Genomic DNA, 20,815 nt, shown 5'->3' with positions numbered 1-20,815 from the left:
CCCTCCTGCCTAACTTCAAAGGTGTCTTACTAGAGAGGAAGCAAAACAGGGAGCAAAGGAATGAGAAAAGCTGAGGAGGAAGCTCTGTGTGTGTGTGTGTGTGTGTGTGTGTGTGTGCAATGAACGGATAAACAAAGGATTGTGCAGCTTATGTTCTATATGAGAACATAGACTTGAACGTGATGAGCAGAGATTGCCCAGTACATTTCTTGCCCGAGGCAGAATTGATTCATACTTCTTCAGGAGAGGTGTAGCTGGACAGCATCCCATGTGAGATTTCGCCTTTCTAGCGTCTGATACTGGAATTAGGGTTGCATTTGCACATACTGTAGCGTGAGGAACTTCCCGCAATATATCTGTCCGCTGTTTTTCATTGATACGGCACAGTATGGCGGGTTAATATAGATGGGGATTTGTGGCCTAGCAGACTGCATCTCTTTCAGTGGCACTTACATTCTAATTTTCGTTGCACTCCATGTTTGCACGTTCCTGTAAGAAAATGGTGAGGTACTGCGCATTTTTGTAAGAACATAAGAAGAGCCCTGCTGGTTCAGCGACCAGCGAGCAGGACCTGCATGCAACAGCCCTCTCTCCATTTCTGGTTCCCAGCAACTGGCATTCAAAGGCAATCTGCCTCCGTATTCGTGATTCCTTGAACCTGTGGGACTAAGTGGTTACTTGCCGCATACGTTGTTGTCTTGGCATATTCCAGGGTTTTCTTTTGGATGCATAAACCTTCCCTCACAACTTTTCCATGTTTGTTGGAACATACCTTGGCCACCACCTAGAACAGTCATAGGCAAACTCAGCCCCCCCAGATGTTTTTGGGACTACAATTCCCATCATCCCTGACCACTGGTCCTCTTAGCTGTGGATGATGGGAGTTGTAGTCCCAAAACATCTGGAGGGCCGAGTTTGCCTATGCCTGGCCTAGAACAGAGTTAAGAAAGGTCTGGCTTGATATGTAACGCTAAAGCATGGCTTGGCATGATTTGGGCAAGCCTCCACAAACCTAAGCAGCACATAGGGCTCATATGTTCCCCCTTACCTTCTTTTCCTCCTGTATGGTTGAAAGGACCACTGCTTCTGAGTTTACTTTTTATTTCAAATTATTTCAGCTTAGTGCTGTGTATTTTCTAAACAAGCAGACCTCAAACTACAGTTTATGAAGTTGGCTTATATAAGTAAGCATTGTGTTGTGGTTTGTTTTTGTTTTTGTACATAACACAGTCATACAAGATGCTTTGTAAATGAAAGTTAACATGGCCTAAGCCTTAGCCACATGGGAGGAGGCAGAGGGCATGAACCTGAGGCATTGTGTTTGGACCCAAGGAGGCTCATCCATGTAGCATTAAACTAGGACTTGCATTCTCCATATGTTGCTGGATTTTATTTGGGCAGATTTTCAAGAACTAGTGGTTGGGCTGTAAATTGTTGTGTTGGCTGCTGCTCATTAGTGCCTTTGTGTTGCTGTTGTTTTAAGTTTTTAAGGCAACGAACTTTGAAAGGATTGTTGTTAAACATACATTAAAAGTCTCAGAATTGTGAGACATTTCAAGGGTGCAGAGTTGATCTGGGTCTGGTCCCCCCCCCCAATAAGGTCAAATATTTGTGTTTATTTACAAATATAGAAGACAAAACATAGGTGGAGGTACACCTTCAACACGCTGACAGATATCCCCAAACCCCTATTCTCCTATTTCTAAGAGAACCACCAGCATCCCAATATACTTCTAGAGTACAAGGTCACTTCTGTCCCTTTAGAGGACATGAGGTCATTTATTCTAACTCCTCAGCTCCGATGTCATCTAAGAAGACATCTATTGAATGTTCTGATGGCACCTGACAGGACATTTGTCAAATGTCCCATTGTGCAGCTTCAGAACCACAGAATAGCTAAGTGGCGCAGCTATTATTTTTGAAAAATTACAAAAAGAAGCTCCTTAAACTTCCAACAAAATTGTGCCACCTTTAGCATTCCCCAGGCAGCTCCCATAGGCAGTGATTCCAAAAAAAGTTTGTGTGGCATCCTCCTATGGGCTTTCCAATGAGTTTGGATAGCCAGGGAGGTTGTAGGGCACAAGAGAATGGGGCAGGCATTGTGAAAAAAGAAGCGGACACTCCTTAGGTACCTCATAACAGTATTAAGGTAAATGACAAAGCCCAGCAGCCTAGAGAATTTAACCAACATTTCCAGCCTCTTTCCCCAGAATTCCCCCAATGAATGGATGGGAAATAACAGACGAAAATAGACATCCCAGCACCGGCTTAAATATCAGAGGCCTTAACATTTGGTATCCACAGCACACACTAGCCAGCCAGTCTGAATCTAGGCATGGCAGTAGCTTTCGGTAGAAACAACCCTCTTAGTGGCTTAGGGTTGAGAAACTTAGATTACAGTACAGGACATTTAACTCGCAGGTTGAAACTTCAGATTCAATTTCTGGCAAGTCTCAGAAGGACATGAAAGGATTTCACGCTCTCTCCTTCTCAGCTTTCCAATTAATGTTTCTGGTGTGCCACAGAGCTCAGATCCTGGGCGTAGCAGTTAAAGGTTTCCTGGGACTCTGATGTTGACAAGAATTCTATCAAGGAATAAGATGAAAGAAGATTCCTCCTTCCTTGGAAAAACGAGACAACGATTCCATTTCACTACTGCTAATAAATTGAATGATGTCCGGCCCAAATCTTGAACGTATTTTATTTGCAGGCAGCTGATTGGAAATTTATTCATTCATCTTGGCTTTGGTTTTGAAATGAGGTCTTTGCTTACATACAAGTAGGAATAGGGCTTAGAAAATATATATTCTTGAGCCCACCTTCCAATGTGAATTCCTTCTCAATCTAGAACAGGCGTCGGCAACCTAAGGCCCTGGGCCACAAGCAGCCCACCGGGGTCATTTAACCAGCCCACAAGCCGCCCCTGAACTGAACCGCCCACTCAGTGAGTCCCTGCATGCTGTGTTAAACTGGCACGGTTCTGGCTTCCGCAGTGCCAGAAATCGCATCTGTGCAGACACAGACGCTGGAAATCGTGCGCGCGCGCACTCATGCTTGCACACAATCCAGCCCACAGAAGGATCTCTGCAGGAGTGAACCGGCCCAGGCGAGGTAAACTTTGCCGACCCCTGATCTAGAAGGTGGAGATGGCACTGATCTTGACCCATTTCATAAAGACTCCTGGTTTTAATCCCTATATTGTTGCTATCTTATACATCAAAAAATGAGAAGGATCAAGAAATCACAAGAAAGGGAACTGAACCCTGAGGGAGAAATATGCCATATAAATATAATATACGGGGTGTGTGGGTGTGGGTGTAAAATGGAAAAGGGTCAACTCTCTTAAGTAATATTGAATAATATTATACAAAATATCCAGTTCTGATGTTACACTGCCAATTTCATATTTCATTTCTGTTTGCCATTGTGATATACTGGTTAAGAGTCTTTGGACCAAGGCTGAGACCCATGTCCACCTCCACCATGAGATTATAATACTCTGCAAGTTTCTTGACTCATTTTTGGAGAAAGCGATTTATATATTCAGTCATCATCATCATGAACAAAAGTAATAGAGCTCACTTGGTAACCTCGGTACACCATCTCTTAGCCAAGCCTACCAACCAGGATTGTTGTGAAGATAAATGAGGAAGAAACATGGGAAGAACCAACACTGAGCTTGTTGTGGGAGACATGGGATACATAGTTAGTAAGTAAGTAAGTAGATGATAGATAGATATAGATAGATAGATGATAGATAGATAGATAGATAGATAGATAGATAGATAGATAGATAGATATAGATAGATGATAGATAGATAGATAGATGATAGATATAGATAGATAGATGATAGATAGATAGATAGATAGATAGATAGATAGATAGATAGATAGATGATAGATAGATAGATAGATAGATAGATAGATAGATAGATGATAGATAGATAGATAGATAGATAGATAGATAGATAGATAGATTCAAAGCATTTTTGAACAGGTACCAGACAGATTGGTAGTGTAGCACCACTCCACTGACCTGGTGCTTATCAGGAGGAGTGAGGTGGTGGCCGAATCAGTGCAGTGCAAACACACCCGTGCCAGATTGTCTGCACAAGTGCGTTTCCACCGCACTGACCTTGCCTCTGTCTCCCAGTAAGCAGCAGTGGCAAAATCAGCTGGAGGCCTCCTCTGCCCAGTGGAAAGAAGGCAGCCTTTCAGATATAGGAAGCCTCAGCCTGACTCTTCTTGATATGTCATAGGCAGTGCTGCCATGACACACCCCAGAGGCAAGGTGCAGAAAATAAAGGGAGCGCTCTGCTCTCATTGCTCAAACGCTCCATGCTGCTGTTTCTTTCTTGATGCATCTGGCTGGCAGCAAACAGAGCATTTACCACATGCTGATACTGAAAGTGAAGCAATTACTGCACTTTCAGATGGAAGTGCCAGGATTTTTCATGCTGACATGAGCAGTTATTTACATATGAATTACAGGGGGGAAATACTATTAAATGGTTTTCGGACATTGTGGCGCAACATGGTGTTACATGGAAAATCCCTTGTCTGGCAGGCGAATTAGGGGGGAAGAATCATAAGCCCTCTGATAGCAGGTCCCACACATTCTGTCTTGCTGATGCACTCTAAGGGCTTCAGAGAGGGAAAGAAAGAAGACAGGCAACAGACTTGGGAGAGAGCTGGCTGGATGCTGCATCAAAAGTGCTTTGCCTTCCCTTCCAGCTGAAGACTGGATTTTGTGGCCAGCAGAGGAGGCAATGTTATTAACACTTCTTGCCCAAACCAGGATCAGGTTATAGCAGGTGTTCCCCACAGCTCTCTCTGCTAAAGCTGCAAACAGAGAGTGCTAGCATCAAGGCAGTGATAGAAGCTGCTATTTCCTGTTTTGAAGATACAAGATGGACAATTTGGGTCTTTCTAATTATACCTTATTTCTGCATGCAAATCTTTGCCCCAGAGGGAACTTTAATGACCTTTGGTAGCTGTAATAAAATGTTTGACATGACTAGCATTTGTATAGCATGAAATATGAAAATTAGCCTTAGAATACTGCCTAGTCTGCCGAGACTAAACCCCACTCTTTAATTTTCCAGGCCCTTTGTGGGCTTTTTTCTTGTACTTGCAGTTATGCTCTGCACATTTAATAAGTAGCTGTTGCAGTAGTAGCAGCAGTAAAATGATAGTGATGCTGGTGATGATTTTCATGGCAACCCATCAACAAATATTCTCTGGAGCAAAAAGCAAAACAAGGTACAATTTTAAAAAAGTATTTAAATACAGAAAACAATAAAAATACAAAGGTAAAGGTAAAGGGACCCCTGACAATTAAGTCCAGTTGCGAATGACTCTGGGGTTGCAGCGCTCATCTCGCTTTACAGGCCGAGGGAGCTGGTGTTTGTCCGCTTCTGCAGACAGTTTTTCTAAGTCACATGGCCAGTGTGACTAAGCTGCTTCTGGCGAAACCAGAACAGCGCACCAAAACACCGTTTACCTTCCCGCTGGAGCGATACCTATTTATCTACTTGCACTTTGGGGCGTGCTTTCAAACTGCTAGGTTGGCAGGAGCTGGGACTGAACAACGGGAGCTCACCCTGTCACGGGGATTCGATCTGCCGACCTTTCATTCAGCAAGCCCAAGCGGCACAGTGGTTTAACCCACAGCGCCACCCGCTTCCCAAAAAATACGAAATGTTCCATCTAATGGGAAAAGAATATAATCATGTGCAGTTCTTTTTCCACACCAGAAACTATGCAGACTGTTCCATATTGTTCACCTCATCAAATATTATAAATGTGGTAGCCAGAAACACATTGCCAAAAAAAGACGAGGTGCTTAATTCAAAAGAGACCACAGATTTGCATAACATTGGAATACACTAGAATATACTAATATGTATGTATAGATGCAAATTTAGAAAATAATCACTGTAATTTAACCAGAAATACAATAAATCCCATCCTAGTGGGAAAAGCTTTGACCAGGTGGCTGCTTTGTCTCTTTCCAAGGTGTTAACTGTATGGGCAACTTCAAGGCCCCTGTGCCTCCTTTATCTTTAAACATGACTTGAGCTGGACATCCCTGTGGATAGAGGGCTGTCCTCTGTAAAGAAGGGCACATGGCTACCCTAACTGTAAAGACATATGGGGAGGCTCAAGAAATTGTGGCTGATTTCTTGTGAGCTTTGCAATCTTCCTAAAAGTGATGGGACATAAAAACAGTGTATCTCAGACAGTGGTTATTCAAATCCATTGTATCTATAATTCCTCTAGCTCTCAAACTTGTTATTTCCATTCCCCCCCCCCCTTTCCTTGATTGCCTTGCTGTTTGTCATTGTGACAGACGCTTGTCTGGTTACATTTTCAAGGAACAGTGGGATCTAATATTTATGAGGAAATAGTTGGAGATATAGAGCTGCTATCCTGTCTCCATAATACTTCATTAAATGAATGAGTGACTTGGCAGTTTATGATCTGATTCACCGTTTTCTCAGTGTTATGTAAGTTCATTTTTGCAGCGCAACGCTAACTGATCCAAGAAGTAAGGAACAAGCACATCTCATAATTGCTGCTTCTTTGGGTATTACCCATAAATGTTGTATTGAATTATTTCTGTAGGATAACATCCTTGAGATGTTTGATTTGACCACAGAGCCACATGCCTTAGTCACCCATTTGAAATACTGTCCCATTTGGATTTACTGTAACACACGCTACGTGGGTCTGCCTTTGGTCCAAGCTATCTGACAGACTGTATTCCCTCATATCAACCTGCCCAGGTTTTGAGGTCTCTAGGGGAGAGCCTTCTGTCGGTCCCACTACCCTCACAGGCATACTTGGTTGGGATGTGGAAAGGGCCTTCTTGTTGGCTTCTCCCGGACTCCGGAACTCCATGCCTGGAGAAGCTAGACTGGCTCCTCTACTAGTTGTCTTTCTTACTAGTTGCCAACAGATGAAGACTTTCTTGTTCCAACAGATTTTGGGGAACTAATGGCTTTTAGTAAAAGAGCTTGTGCTGTGCTGCTTTTATTGTAATTATTGGTATGGTTTTAATAGATTTATGTAGTTTTAATAGATTTATGTAGTTTTTATTCTATCAATGTTTAACTGTTTTTTAATAATTATTATTATTTTTCTGTTTTAAGTGGTCCTTATTTTTATCTGAAATCTGCCTTGAGTCCCCATCAGGGGGAAAGTGTGTGTGTGTGTAACAACAGCTTGTTTCCACCTCTTTTTTGTTTGCCTTATTTTGTATATATTTTTTAACTACTAGGGGCTGATGCCCCTCATTTATTGCTTACCAACCCTGACTACCTCCTTTGCCAAACTTCCATCCTTTACCTCTTACCCAAATTTCCAGTCCTCATTACTCCTTCTGCCCCTAACCATCCCCACCCTAACCCTGCCAACCCACCTCCCTGTTGCCAGGCCATGTTTCCCCACAGGCCACCCACAGGTGTCACCGCCACCACCCACAATTTGCCCCAAACTCCCCTATCCACTCTAAACTCACTCCAATCCCAAGATCCCGCTGCCACTCACAGGAGGAGAGTTTTTCTCCTCTGTCTCCTCCATCCTGCCAGCAGAAGTAAGTGGGTTGCAGCATGAGGTGAAAGACTTTCTCCTCTTCAGAGGACATGGGAAGGCCCACCTGGGCCATTTTTGTCTGCTCACTCGCTCAGTCTGTTTGCTTTGCTTGCTCGCCTTGCCTGCTGTTGTCATGCTGCAGTTGCAGCACATGATGACAGCCTTAGGTTTTTATGTATATTGGAAGATATCCCCCCCCCCAAAAAGGAGAGCAATGCAGAACATAAGGCAGGGGTGGGAAACCTGTGGACCCCCAGATGTTGCTGCATCTGGCCCCCACCATCTTTGGCCATTAGCTACACTGGTAGGAGCTGATGGGGGTTGGAGTCATAATAATAATAATAATAATAATAATAATAATAATAATAATAATAATATGTTTGTACCCCGCCCATCTGCCTGGGTTTCTGCAGCCACTCTGGGCGGCTTCCAACAAAGATTAAAAATACATGAAAATGTCACACATTAAAAATGTCACTGAACAGGGCTGCCTTCAGATGTCTTCTAAATGTCAGGTAGTTGTTTATCTCTTTGACATCTGATGGGAGGGCGTTCCACAGGGCAGGCGCCACTACCGAGAAGGCCCTCTGCCTGGTTCCCTGTAGCTTTGCTTCTCGCAGTGAGGGAACCAGAAGGCCCTCGGCACTGGACCTCAGCGTCCGGGCAGAACGATGGGGGTGGAGACGCCAACAACATCTGGAGGGCAACAGGTTCCTCACGCCTCCTATAAGGGATGAAATCAGAAACGTTGCCTTTGTAGCTTCCATTTCTAACCATGTGTGCTAGGTATATTAGCTGCACAGAGCCAGGAAGAGATGCTCCCTTTGTCAATTCTGGGGAGGTGAATGTTGCCAACTTTTATACTGACCCTGCTCCTGTACATGAAAAGCAGGCTGACAGCAGCAGTTCACTAGCTGAGACCGTGGCCTTGCACGTCACTTTATCTTCATGCTGCAGAGCCAGTGAAATAGTTGGCAGTCTAATTTGTTACTTGTGGCCAAATGGAGTTGCCCGACTTCCTAACATAGGCAGGCAAGCTCCCTAAGATTAAGAGAGCCACAATACAATATTCATATAGGTATGCTATAAAAGGGGTGAGTTGGAACCTCAGGCTCAGGAGCCAAAGGAGGCCCTCCGGGTCTCTCTTTCCTGCTTTCAGAAAATGGGAATGTGTGTGTATATATAGAAACTTCCATTACCCTGATCACTGGTGTGTGGTCCCTAGAAACATCCCTATAAAGAAATTTGGACTCTCTCTCTCTCTCTCTCTCTCTCTCTCTCTCTCTCTCTCTCTCTCTCTCTCTCTCTTTTGGACTCTCTCTCATTTGGACTCTCTCTCTCTCTCTCTCTCTCTCTCTCTCTCTCTCTCTCTCACACACACACACACACACACAAGCATGCAGTTATTGCTGACATCTACCGCCACCCTGTTGCCCCTCCTTCCCAAATCTCCCACTGTTTGTCTCTCTGTACATCAGCCATTACTGCTGCTTTCCTCCTAAAAATGCAAGAGATTTGGAAGCCAAATAATGACCTCTCTTGTGTGCTGATGCCACGAATAGCAGCAGTCCCTTTGTCAGTTGCAGACACCAGTGGGCCCATTTTTATCCTGTTTTGTGCGTTCTGCTGGCTTTGATTTCAGAAATATGCAACGGGGGTTAAAGCTTTCTGCTTCTTTCCTGCATGATTAAGAAGGGCACCACGACTAACATATTCATTATAGAACATGTTTACAGGGCCAGAGACTTGAGAGGGGAAACTTTGGTTCTGGAAGGCATTGTAGTGGATAAGAAGATGAGCTCCATGGGAAATTTAACCCTGCTTGCTTGTTATGAGATAAGGAGGTTTGTTTGTCTGTTTGTTTTTGTGTTATAGCCCACTTTTTTTTGTAGAAAATAAACTGTAAGTTGGAGGCTTTCAGAAGACTTTTATTTTTTAATAGTGCCCATAGGAATTGGGGAGTTAGCTGACCCCTGGCAGATTGCAGAAAGCAATTTTCACTGCACACAGGTGGTGTAGTGGCAATAAAGGTTTATTATTATTCTTTATTTTAGAAAATACAGCAGTTTTAGGAAAAAAAGCCCATGAATAGCATGTAATAGCATATGATGCAGCCTGCATAATCACACACATGCACACACATATGTGAGTGTTTTCTTTGTTGGATTAATGGCATCTGGGGAGGAGGGTGTGGAGATATGTCTGTTTTCTTGATGAATGCTGATCAGACACATGAGTATTAGCAGTGACACTAATTAACAGGGGGAGGAAACGCTTGTCATTATCCTGAGGGTGAGTAATCATTTTTGGCAGGTGATAATTAATGGTCTGGCAAAGTCAACAGGAAGATAATCTGTCAGCCTTGGGGAAAGCTAGGGACCCACCATTTTAAAAAAAAAAGTCCTTTGGGCTTTCAAAAATGGTACACATAAAGGGGTGATTGTGTGGTGTTTCTGGAGTTATCTTTGTCCAAGCTTTGCAAATCTTCAGAAACTCCAAATTGTTTTGGAGTGTGGAAGGATGGCTGGCTGACTTGATTGATTGATTGATTGATTGATTGATTGACTGATTCATTGATTGATTGGGAGGCATAAAAATTTGATTGACCAGAAAATCTGGTTGCTGTCCTAAGCAATAAGTTGCCTGAGACACTGAAGGTATTGCTGTGTGTAATGTTTCTAACTTGATGTAAACCAGGGACAGCAAACACTGTACGCTACAGATACAACTCCCATCAGTCCTAGCTAGCATGGCCAATGGCCAAGGATGATGGAAGCTGTTATCCTGCAACATGGGTTCCCCACCAATGCTGCCACATCGCACATCCAACAGGTAAGAAGACGGCAGAACAGAGAGAGTTCTGCCTCCACTGCCAGAGGCAGCCTGGCTATGAACAACAGTTGATGTTTGTGGGGTTCCTGTGGACAGCTGGCTGGCCTCTGTGAAAACAGGCTGTTGGGCTATATGGACCACTGCTCTGATCCCGGTTCTTATGAATGAAGGGGGGGAGTGCATGAGTGCGTGTAGAAACTAGCCTCCTATATAAAAGGTAAAATGCACATTTGTTGCTTTACTCATCTTTGCTTCTGGCCCTGAAGGCTGGTATGTGGCTTTCGGAAGATTGCCTAGAAGGGAGTGGAGCCATTGGGCTTAAGAAGGTTCCCTGGCCTTCCCTGTTTTAATTAGAAACCGAAACAACATTGCCAAGAAGTGCCACCATTTAAATGGACAGCGTGACAATGGGAACCACATCAAAGAAAAAAAGAAAGATGCACCCTGCCTCTACTGACTATATTCCTCATTTGCTGACTTCATCTTTGCTAATCGCAAGAAAACTTGAAAGTCTCATCCTCACCTACTAGAGCGGGGAGGGGCTCAACAATTATCCTGGTTCTCCTCCTGATGACAACATTGCTCCTGCTGTAAAAAAGCCGAACCCCTCCCTACAGCATTTCCTCTCCACCACACGACTGAAAATAGTTCTTATTGCTTATGTATTCTTTGTCTCATTCCTTTTGGCTTTCTTCCTTTCCTTTCCTTTCTCTAGGGACTGACATAGTGCAGTGGCTCATGAAGAATCTCAACATTGAAGACCCAGGTAATTTGTTCTTCCAATGCCAAAAATATATATAAGCTTGGGGCTTGGTATTATCTATGGCTTGCAATATTGTATGCTGTAAAATTAAACTCGGAATCTTGTGATTCTGTGGCATCCCAAACTGAAGGGTTAAGAATTCGTTGCCAGATTCTGGGAACACTGTTTCTGAGACCCAGGTGGGAAAAGTGACCACAAGATGAAAGACGGGTTGAAAGTAGTTTCGTACCATCCCTAAATGAATTCATTTTCTCTTCTGAGTTCTCCAGAATTTTTTCTACCACATTTGGATTGATGAAAACCTTAGAGAAGGATAGGGAGGTGCCTACCACACACTCAGAATTGTGGTAAACTCTTCCAGAACTTGAATTCAGTGGGATTTGTATGTCTCTGAATGAAGGCGAGGCTCCAGATGCACCTCTGTGGGGAGGGACTCCCACAGCTTAGGGCCTATCACAGAGAATGTCCTCTTTTGGGCCACCACCAGACTCTGAGGGTGGAGGAACTACCAAGAGGGGCCCCCTCTGCCAATTTTAGCACCCAGGTGTGTCTGTAAGGAAGGAGGTGGTCATGGCTCGGGGATTGCTGTACCAACAAGGTCCTGCCACCCTAGGCCTTGGGAGATGTTGCTTTGTACAGATATTTGACATATCTTTTTTCTGCCTTAATTTCCAGCTGAAGCAATACATATGGGAAGTCTCATTGCAGCACAGGGATACATTTTCCCAATCTCAGATCATGTACTTACTTTGAAGGATGATGGGACTTTCTATCGCTTTCAGGTAATTTGGATTACACAACAACTCAACACTCTCCTTGATAAGAAATTCCTGCTTTCTCCTTGACAAGAGGAATGAACCTAGAGTAAAGGCATTCCGACACACACCTGCTGCCTTCTAACTTTTGGAGGAGCTGCTTTAGTTGTTTGACAGTGGCATGGAAATGCTTAACTTTTATTATAACTAAGCATTAACAGATGCTTATATATAAAGTTAAGTTTTTTGGGGGGAGTTGGTTTGTTTTAACTGTGACAGAGATTCCTTTTAAACTAGTAGGGCTAGGTGTTGAGTCTCACACCTTTTTGGTTGCTAACCATGTGTTCTACCACATACGTATGCCCCGTGGCATGGCATATTATGATCAGTCTCATGCCCAACTTATTTTCCTACACTTTCCACCCATTGGCAGCTGACAGACCCACAATGCGATGCCACAAGGGAAGTTATAGTACTGTTCCAGTCTGCCTTGGTCAGATCCCATCTGGAGTACTGTGTCCAGTTCTGGAAACCACAGTTTAATAAGGATACAGTGGTACTTCTGGATTTTTGACGTTCGTGAACCGAAATGTACGACAATGGAGGCATTCGGGAACTTAGGTACCACTGTATTAATGAGCTAGAATGTGTGCAGAGGAGGGTGGCCAAGATGATAAAGGGTCTGGAAACCAAGTCTTCTGAGGAACAGTTGTGGGAGTTAGGTATGTTTAGCCTGGATAAGAAGAGACTGAGAGGAGATATGATAGCCATCTTCAAATATCTAAAGAGGTGTCGCATGGAAGATGGAGCAAGCTTGTTTTCTCCTGCTCCAGAGCCTAGGACCTGAACCAGTTACAAGAAAGGAGATTCCAGCTAAACATCTGGAATAATTTTCTGATGGTAAGAGCTGTTCAGCAGTGGAACAGACTCCCACGAGAGGTGGTGGACTTTCTTCTTCCTTGGAGGTTTTTAAGCAAAGGTTATATGACCATCTGTGTTAGTTGTGATTCCTCCATCTGTGTTAGTTGTGATTCCTCCATTGCAGGGGGTTGAACTAGATTACCCTCAGGATTCCTCCCAACTTCCTCCCAAGTCTAAAGTTCAAAGATGAGACTTGAGTCTGCCAGCTTGTTTTGACTGCCCAAACCACATCAATACAAGCATTTCTGGGGGGAAATTCGCCATCTTCTTCCTGCTGGAATGGCTACACATCTTGGTTACATCACACGGCTTTATATCAGTTTTCTTCATATGAGGAGGCAATGAAAGAAAATATAATTCTCACAGTATTTTACAACTGATCAAATCTTGTTTTATGAATATTTCTCATTAACATAAGAATGTCCTGTATACCTGAAGGAGCGTCTCCATCCCCATTCTTCAGCCCAGACACTGAGATCTAGTGCCAAGGGCCTTCTGGCAGTTTCCTCATTGCGAGAAGTGAGGTTACAGGGAACCAAACAGAGGGCCTTCTCGGTAGTGGCGCCTGCCCTGTGCAACACCCTCCCATCAGATTTTACACACACACACGTGCGCGAATTGTTTTTAAAATTGTATCTATACATTTAATTGTTTTAACTGTTTTTTATATGCGTATATGTTGTAAATATGTTTTTGTTATATTGTAAATTACTTTGGGATGCCTCATGAGAAGTGATTCATAAAATAAACATATTAATTATGATAACAGCAATAATTATATTTGGATGAATGCATCATAGTGATAAAAATTCACTGTTTTTCAGGCTCCATATTTTTGGCCTTCAAATTGTTGGGAACCAGAAAACACAGACTATGGTGAGAATTTGCGGTGATGTAATTTTTAAAATGTTATTTGTAAATATATTTCCAGTGACCAAGTTGTTCTAAAAAGAGATGATTCGTTATATGACCCACATTGCTTCTCCTTTCCCATGTAAGAAACAGTTCTATTCTCATGACTAGAGCTGGACTGTCTTTCAGTTTGGATGATAATAATAATATTAACCCTCATTCAACTGACATGCAGCATCTCCTGGAGCAAATTCATGATATATAAAATGAGCAAGCACAAGAGACATTATGGGATGAATTATTAAATTAACAGTAGATTATTTTTTTTCAAGAGCAGTGTTTCCCTCTTCCTAGCTGAACACTTGAAAATTGCTGAGGGTCTTGGTGGCCCACTTAATGATTTCCCTTTCTGTTGTAGCAATTGTAATATGCTCTGCTAGGTGCTGAATTATTTTTTATTGTATTCTTCTGGCTTCTTTTATTTCTCATATTGCACTTACTGTATGTAATACAATTTGAAATCTATGGAAATTTAAATTTAACGCAACAGATGTGCATATTGTGTTAAATGTCTTAATCCTAGCCAACCATTAACTAATATAACGGCAGATATATGTCAACAGATAGCTCTAGTTTTTAATTACTGTGAATCACTTCTCCAGGGCTCTCTCCAATCTCACAGTGTTTGGGGAGAAGATTTAAAAACTGTTATGTTTTTCCTGTGTACCCATGCCTTATCCAGTTCTGCCACTAGGGGCCCCAGTGTAACCTTGCTCCAGAGCTACCCTGAGTTGGGGCCCCAGAGTCAAATTAAAACTGTGTGCACCAGCCACAGTGTTTCAGTGACTGTCAAGACCACCTCCCTCCCCTTTTTTTGCTTCTGCTCTGTTGGCGCCCACCTGCCTCAAGGCAAACAGAGCTGAGCCAAAGTCACATCGCAGTTCTGCCCCCAATCCCCATGCATTCATTTTACACTGGAAACATTACAGTCATACCTCAGGTTGAAGCTTCTTCAGGTTGAACGCTTTTGGGTCGCGCTCTGCGGCGGCCCGGAAGTAATGGAACGCGTTACTTTCGGGTTTCGCCGCTTGCGCATGCGCGGACGGTCAAAATGACGTCACGCGCATGCACGGATGTGGCGAATCGCGACCTGCAGTTGCGTTCGCTTCAGGATGCGAATGGGGCTCCGGAACGGATCCTGTTCACATCCTGAGGTACCACTGTACAGTGTCTTTCAGAGCCAACCCTACTATTAAGCTGGTTTTGGGTGCCATGATTGGGCAGCAAATTGTTAGTTGTTTGATTTATTATTGTTGCATTTTTCCTATTCGGGAGGGGTGCTTGTGCAGTTTGTGCCTCTAATGCCAAATAATTTGACAGCCTTCATTACTAAGCACCTTGATTTAGGATGGGGCACCACTTGTTGCTCCCCTTGGGCCGGCTGTGGTGATATTAATTGTTGTGTGAAAAGGGCAGACATTAAGAGTAATTTCAATAGTGCCGAGCCATATACAAAATTGCGTGCAGTACAGAGATTAAGTTAATATGGAAATTAAGATAGGACTTTATTCAGATGCAACAGTGTCGATCTACAGCTGCAGATATGAATGCACTCCCTGTGTATAAAATGATTGCGTTGTAAAATGCCTTAAGGTTATTGCCATCTCGCATCATTAGTATGGTTTTTGTACGAAGGTCAGGCTGTGATCTGTGGATGAATTTGGTGTCCTGTACAATAAATGATGATATAGCCTGGACACTAATATATAGTCTGGCTGATCAATAAACTGTTCTCTAACCAAAATTAGAAATCCCTTAGCAGCAGTAAATGAAAATGGCATTGCATTGATGTATAGCGGGGGGAAAGAAGAGTGATCAGTTTATATTAGCGGCTGGTGTCTGGCGTTGGGAAAGAAATAACAGTGGTTTATGAGCTAATAAACCACAGAATTCTCTATTAAATGTCTGAACAGCTTGAGTACTAATGCATAAAAGGAATATGTCAGCATTGTTATCTTTAGCTGTCTCTATGCGTTATTGCTGTCTCTTCTACAGCCATACTCCTCTCACGCTGAAATGATAAAATCAATTTTTTCATTCAACTGGGGCACTGGCAAAGGAAATGAATATACCTGTGCTCATAAAACAAGGGCTTTTGGCAGTGCTTTTTTTTTACAGGTTGACCAGAAGCAATTTATGACCACACAAAACAAACAAACAAAAACCCTTTCTTCCTTGTCACTGCACAATTTTTAATAAATATATTGTAGGATTTGTAGTTATAGTTGGAAGCAGAGTTGCCATCACTGTGGAAGTCATATAATGGTAATCACTTTTAATCTCTTATTTAACTGTTAATAACTCCAACAAGTCAGTAGGAAAAAAAGATGTATAACAAACAATCCTTCTCCTCCTTTAGGCACTGAGTTCATTGTGCAGCTGTCTAAGCAGTTCTGAGTCCATTTTATTTCAGTGGGAGATATTTAAGCAGGTGCTTCATGCTTAAGAGATGGCAATTTCTGTTCCCTTATAACTGGCAAAATCCATCCAGTCGGTAACCCAATACATTGCTGCATTTGCATTGCAGGCTGTTGGACCAGATGACGCATGGGGCTGCCATTTTAACCGTGGGCACATTTTTTAAGGGAAACACACCCTAGCGCGTAGAGCATGCACAGGGAACCATCTTGAAAGACTAGCACTCACAGTCAAAATTCTTCTCCCATGTTATTCATGTTGATGTTTTGCTAAGATTTATTTTATTATCATTTATTCCATTTGTATCCTACCAATCACCATGAAGTAGCTCAGGGCAGCATTTGTATGATACACACAACAATTCTACAGACATGCTCAGAATTTCTGGGTACCCATAAATGATTTTTTTTTTTTGTGATTCAGGCATCTGAAAAAATGTGATTTTGCAGTTATGGGAGTTGGTCCACACCTGTGGCTGGGTTTCCCCCCCCTGTAGCAACTGTCCTTGCCTTAATGGTGACATTTTGTTTTCTTTCTCTCCATAGCCATCTATCTTTGCAAGAGGACCATGCAGAACAAAGCGAGGCTGGAGCTGGCGGATTATGAAGCCGTAGGTATACTGATTTTACAGTTACAAAGTGTAATGTTGTCCTCTAAAGCAAACCTCTTTTCCTTGTACAACAAACTTGAAGGTGGAATCTGTGCTTTCTAATCGTTGCTTCTATCTGGAAACTCTTAAATAAATGTCAGGAAATTCATGCTCTTTCACTTTTTGGATGCTTGTTAAACCACAGTGGATGTTTATTCCTGCACAACCCAGCGCTTCCTCTGGCTTGCTAAACAGATACACATTCCATCCCTGCAACCCAGGCAGAACTGCCAATTGACTCTAACCACCAACCATGGTATATTAAATATTTTTATACGGTATATTATCACTCTTTACAGGGTTTTACTCCCACACATTTCCAACTTCATTATTTATAAATTCAGTTACAAATCTTTGCTTACTATCAGCTAGTCAATTGTGCGGGTTATAAAGCTTCTTTATGAATCACAAAGGGTTTACTCAGAGCCACCAGTCACGTTCTGGTATACATGCAGAGAAGGCATGGCACCAAAATGCAGTATTCTGGGGCCTATTGAGAGCAATAATTATCAGACAAGGCCAAACGATTAGATCATCTTTCATTTTCTTCAAGCCCATAGCTCACGTGATGAGCAACCACATCAACACTTGCCCGGTTAATTAAAGATAAGAATGGTGGTGTGTGGCTTTAACAGAAGCTCTTGTTAAAAATAGTAGCTCCATTTTTTTTAGGGGTGATTTTGTTTTTGTGGTTGCAAACAAACCATTGGATATATTACTGCAGATGTTTTGGAGGTTTTTGTAATTCTTTTTTTTAATCTGTTTTTCCTTTGCTTATACCTTCTTTTCCCATTCTTTTGTCTATATGTGAGTTCGTATCTATTTAATTTTTTTAGGCAAGGCATGTTGTCTGCATATTCTGGCTCACGGTGGATTTGTATCTTAAAATGGCTGGGCTTTAATATTTAGTCCACTGTGTTGGCAAGGCCAATGATCCTTTCCTATACAAGTCAATAGTGAACTTATTAAATGAGATTCCCGTTATGGCATTTCCATAGTGTTAAAAAAAAGGTAAAGGGACCCCTGACCATTAGGTCCAGTTGTGGCCAACTCTGGGGTTGCGGTGCTCATCTCGCTTTATTGGCCGAGAGAACCTGCATACAGCAGGTCATGTGCTTCAATAATACATTGGGGGGGTAGAGAGAGAAAATTCACATAATGGATACAGTATATGGAAAGAATTGAGCTAAAATTGAGTGCTTTCAAGTCCTACTGACTTGATTGAAATGTTAAGTAGATACTTGAAACGCTCCCATTTAAGTCAATGGGACTCTAAAAATGCTGGCTCAAATCCTCTCTACAAATGCCACACGGACATCAAGACCATGGGACTCATCTTATGTGAAGCAAACAGACAGCAGCTAAATAATTCCCAAAATACTGGGGTACATGAAACAAAGGGGGATGCACACCAGTAATACAAGAAAGGTGGTTTCATGCCCTGCTACATCTCAAGGTATTGTGTTCTGTTCTTTACTCCTTTTATGCTCAATGCAATTTCCATTCTTGTCATTTCAACCGCCGCCGCCATTGCTTTGTGACTGTCCGGCTTTGCAGGTACACGTGACTGACGTTATAATGAGAGGTTCATTTTGAGCACGGGTTGGTATAATTGGTGGCTCGCCTCATCTTCCTCTCTCGTTTAGGAGAACTTGGCAAGACTCCAGAGAGCTTTTGCAAGGAAGTGGGAATTCATCTTTATGCAAGCTGAAGCTCAAGTGAAGTAGGTACCAAGTGAACAAATCTTCTGGGGACAGAATGTGTTAAGGCTAACCATTCCTTCTTAAAGCTTAGGTTTCAAGGGTACGTTTCCCTTCCCCTCTGCAAAGTGGAGGGAACTGAAAGATGCTACATTCTGTTCAGGATCTGAACAGTTAACATTCCTTCACTGCATAGCTGGCTCCATTCACAAGGAGAACCTCTCCATTGATGGCATCAACCACCAGACATGTGCAGCTCTGGCATGATGATTCTTGGCACAATGATGTGGTCTTCATATGGTTGACTCTTCCCCCTTCCCCCTCCCCCAAAAATGCTGTCTTTGGATGAAGGGCAGTATATAAATTTAATAAAACAAATATAAACATCACCCATATTTTCTATGGGTGATACCCAGTGCCGCACAAGCAGATTTCCACTTCTTCAGTGGGACTTCTCCTTCCTCTGCAGTCCGCCATGTGTGCGCATACACACACATGTGCGCACCAATTGTCTCTGGTGGGACCCTCATTGGATATCACCCTGTGCATGGCTTGTACATGGAAAGGGCAGGTGGGAATGATGGCGTTAGGCCTAATTTGTCGTTGTAAATGGTTGACTATTGAGCCATCACCAATGAATCATTTCAGTGATTTTGCATATTCTCAAAACCACAATACATTAATTTGTCTGAAGATGAAGCTCCCTGCCCCCTCCAAAAAAAAAAAGAGAAAATAAATAAAGATGCCTTCTGCAATAAACATGTCAACTTACAATTTGGTAGACAAAAATGATCACACCTTGCTGGAGGGGATTTATTTATTTCATTAAATTTATGCTTGGTTGTGAAAAACCTGAAAAGAGAATAAGAAAAGATGACATTATTGGTAAAAACAGTTAAGAGCAACTGCTTAAAACATTAGAAAAAACACAGATTTTGCAGCAAACTAAAAACAGATTAAAACACACAGTCTGTATTATAGCACCATCTTTCCCCCCCCATTCCCTATTATATTAACACACCAAAACAAAAATAGCACACACACGCAACCACCCACAAGCCCCAAATAAATGTTTGCCCTTAACCTCCATTCTTGCCAGTTAAAATTGGGCTCCGCCAGTTAATCCACTGAACTCTTACAGCACAACCTTGTGCATGTCTTCTCAGAAGTAAGTCCTGTTGCTCCGTGAGACTCCCAGCTAAGTGTGAATCTTCCCTGTCAGTTGCTTAATCTCCCGATTAAACCTTATAGTCCCAGTGTGGTGTGAAGAACTTCGAGGCTAATCATAATTAAATAAGCTACTTTTGCCACTTGCTGCAATTTGTCTTATTAATACGGGAAAGGTTTTAAAACTTCATTTGACTCTTGCCTTCTCTGATTCTCTTCACTTTTTTTTTTGCCATCCCTACATATTTCAGCAGTGAAACTGGAATAGAGGGTGTTTGTTTTGCCTGTTCCTGGCCACCTTCATTTGAAGGCCTCTCTGCTATGACAGAGGCTTCTACCCCCATCCGTGGGGTATTCCCAAAGCCGCAGGCAACATTAAATGAGCCACATTAGTCAGTGTCAACCGCAGCGATAAGTGTGGATGCTCATCATTAAACTCTTGCTGCTAAGGCTGTTAGATTTATGTGCCTAATATTAAGTACTTAGGTTTAACAGTTGTGCCTACCATGTCATTACTTACTCTGTATTTCCCTTCTGGCAGTTGTCAACATGGGGGGGGGGGCAAAAAGCTTAGTTCATAACTGGGCTGCATTTGAATGACAAACACAGGTGTAATGGAGCCCTGCCAGTGGGTGGCCATGTGTCCCACTTTACAGAGAACAGTCCTCTATTTGAGGTCCTTTCTTTGAATAGCTATCTGGTCCAGGTCTGGTTGAAAGGTAAGGATCCATCAGAAGAGAGAGCAGAGACCTTGAAATTGCCCATCAGCTGTTACCACTTAGAGAGCAGATTGAGCAGGCGAACAGGTCACCTGGGCACAGACTTAACCACTATGGTGTAATGTATTTCTATTTAAATTATAGCAATTATTTCTAAATTTGCACCTACAGATGTAAATTAGGACATGCCAGTTTTGTGCAATTTTGTGTGCTCCTTTTTGGTGATATGTAAATGGCCTCCCGCAAAATTCATCTAGGCATTATGTATGCTTAACTGCTTTCTGCCCCCATGTTATTCTAAAGGTAGGGTGAATGTAGCCCCCATATGTTTTTGCTTGCTGCTAAGGAATAAATTCGTGTCTTGGTTTCAAGGCATGCTCTCT

General features: G+C 42.6%; 1 protein-coding gene across 7 annotated transcripts in view; it reads left to right on the top strand.

The window, feature by feature from the left end:
• Positions 1-20,815, top strand: part of RGS6 (regulator of G protein signaling 6) — a 205,811-nt gene that overhangs the window by 133,216 nt on the left and 51,780 nt on the right. For all 7 annotated transcript variants that reach the window (XR_014163241.1, XR_014163242.1, XM_081890405.1 and 4 more), the window contains 5 exons: positions 11,144-11,194; positions 11,867-11,973; positions 13,692-13,743; positions 16,743-16,807; positions 18,493-18,569. Coding sequence is in view for 5 of the 7 variants with exons in the window: in XM_081890405.1 (XP_081746531.1) it covers positions 11,144-11,194; positions 11,867-11,973; positions 13,692-13,743; positions 16,743-16,807; positions 18,493-18,569 (352 nt within the window). In the remaining 2 variants the exon portion in view is untranslated. The remainder of the gene's footprint in view (positions 1-11,143; positions 11,195-11,866; positions 11,974-13,691; positions 13,744-16,742; positions 16,808-18,492; positions 18,570-20,815) is intronic.

This window comes from Podarcis melisellensis (assembly GCF_964234715.1).
Source record: "Podarcis melisellensis genome assembly, chromosome: 1".
NCBI classification, from domain to species: domain Eukaryota; kingdom Metazoa; phylum Chordata; class Lepidosauria; order Squamata; family Lacertidae; genus Podarcis; species Podarcis melisellensis.
The sequence above is the reverse complement of the archived record's forward strand: the minus strand, read 5'-3'. Positions and strand labels throughout refer to the sequence as shown.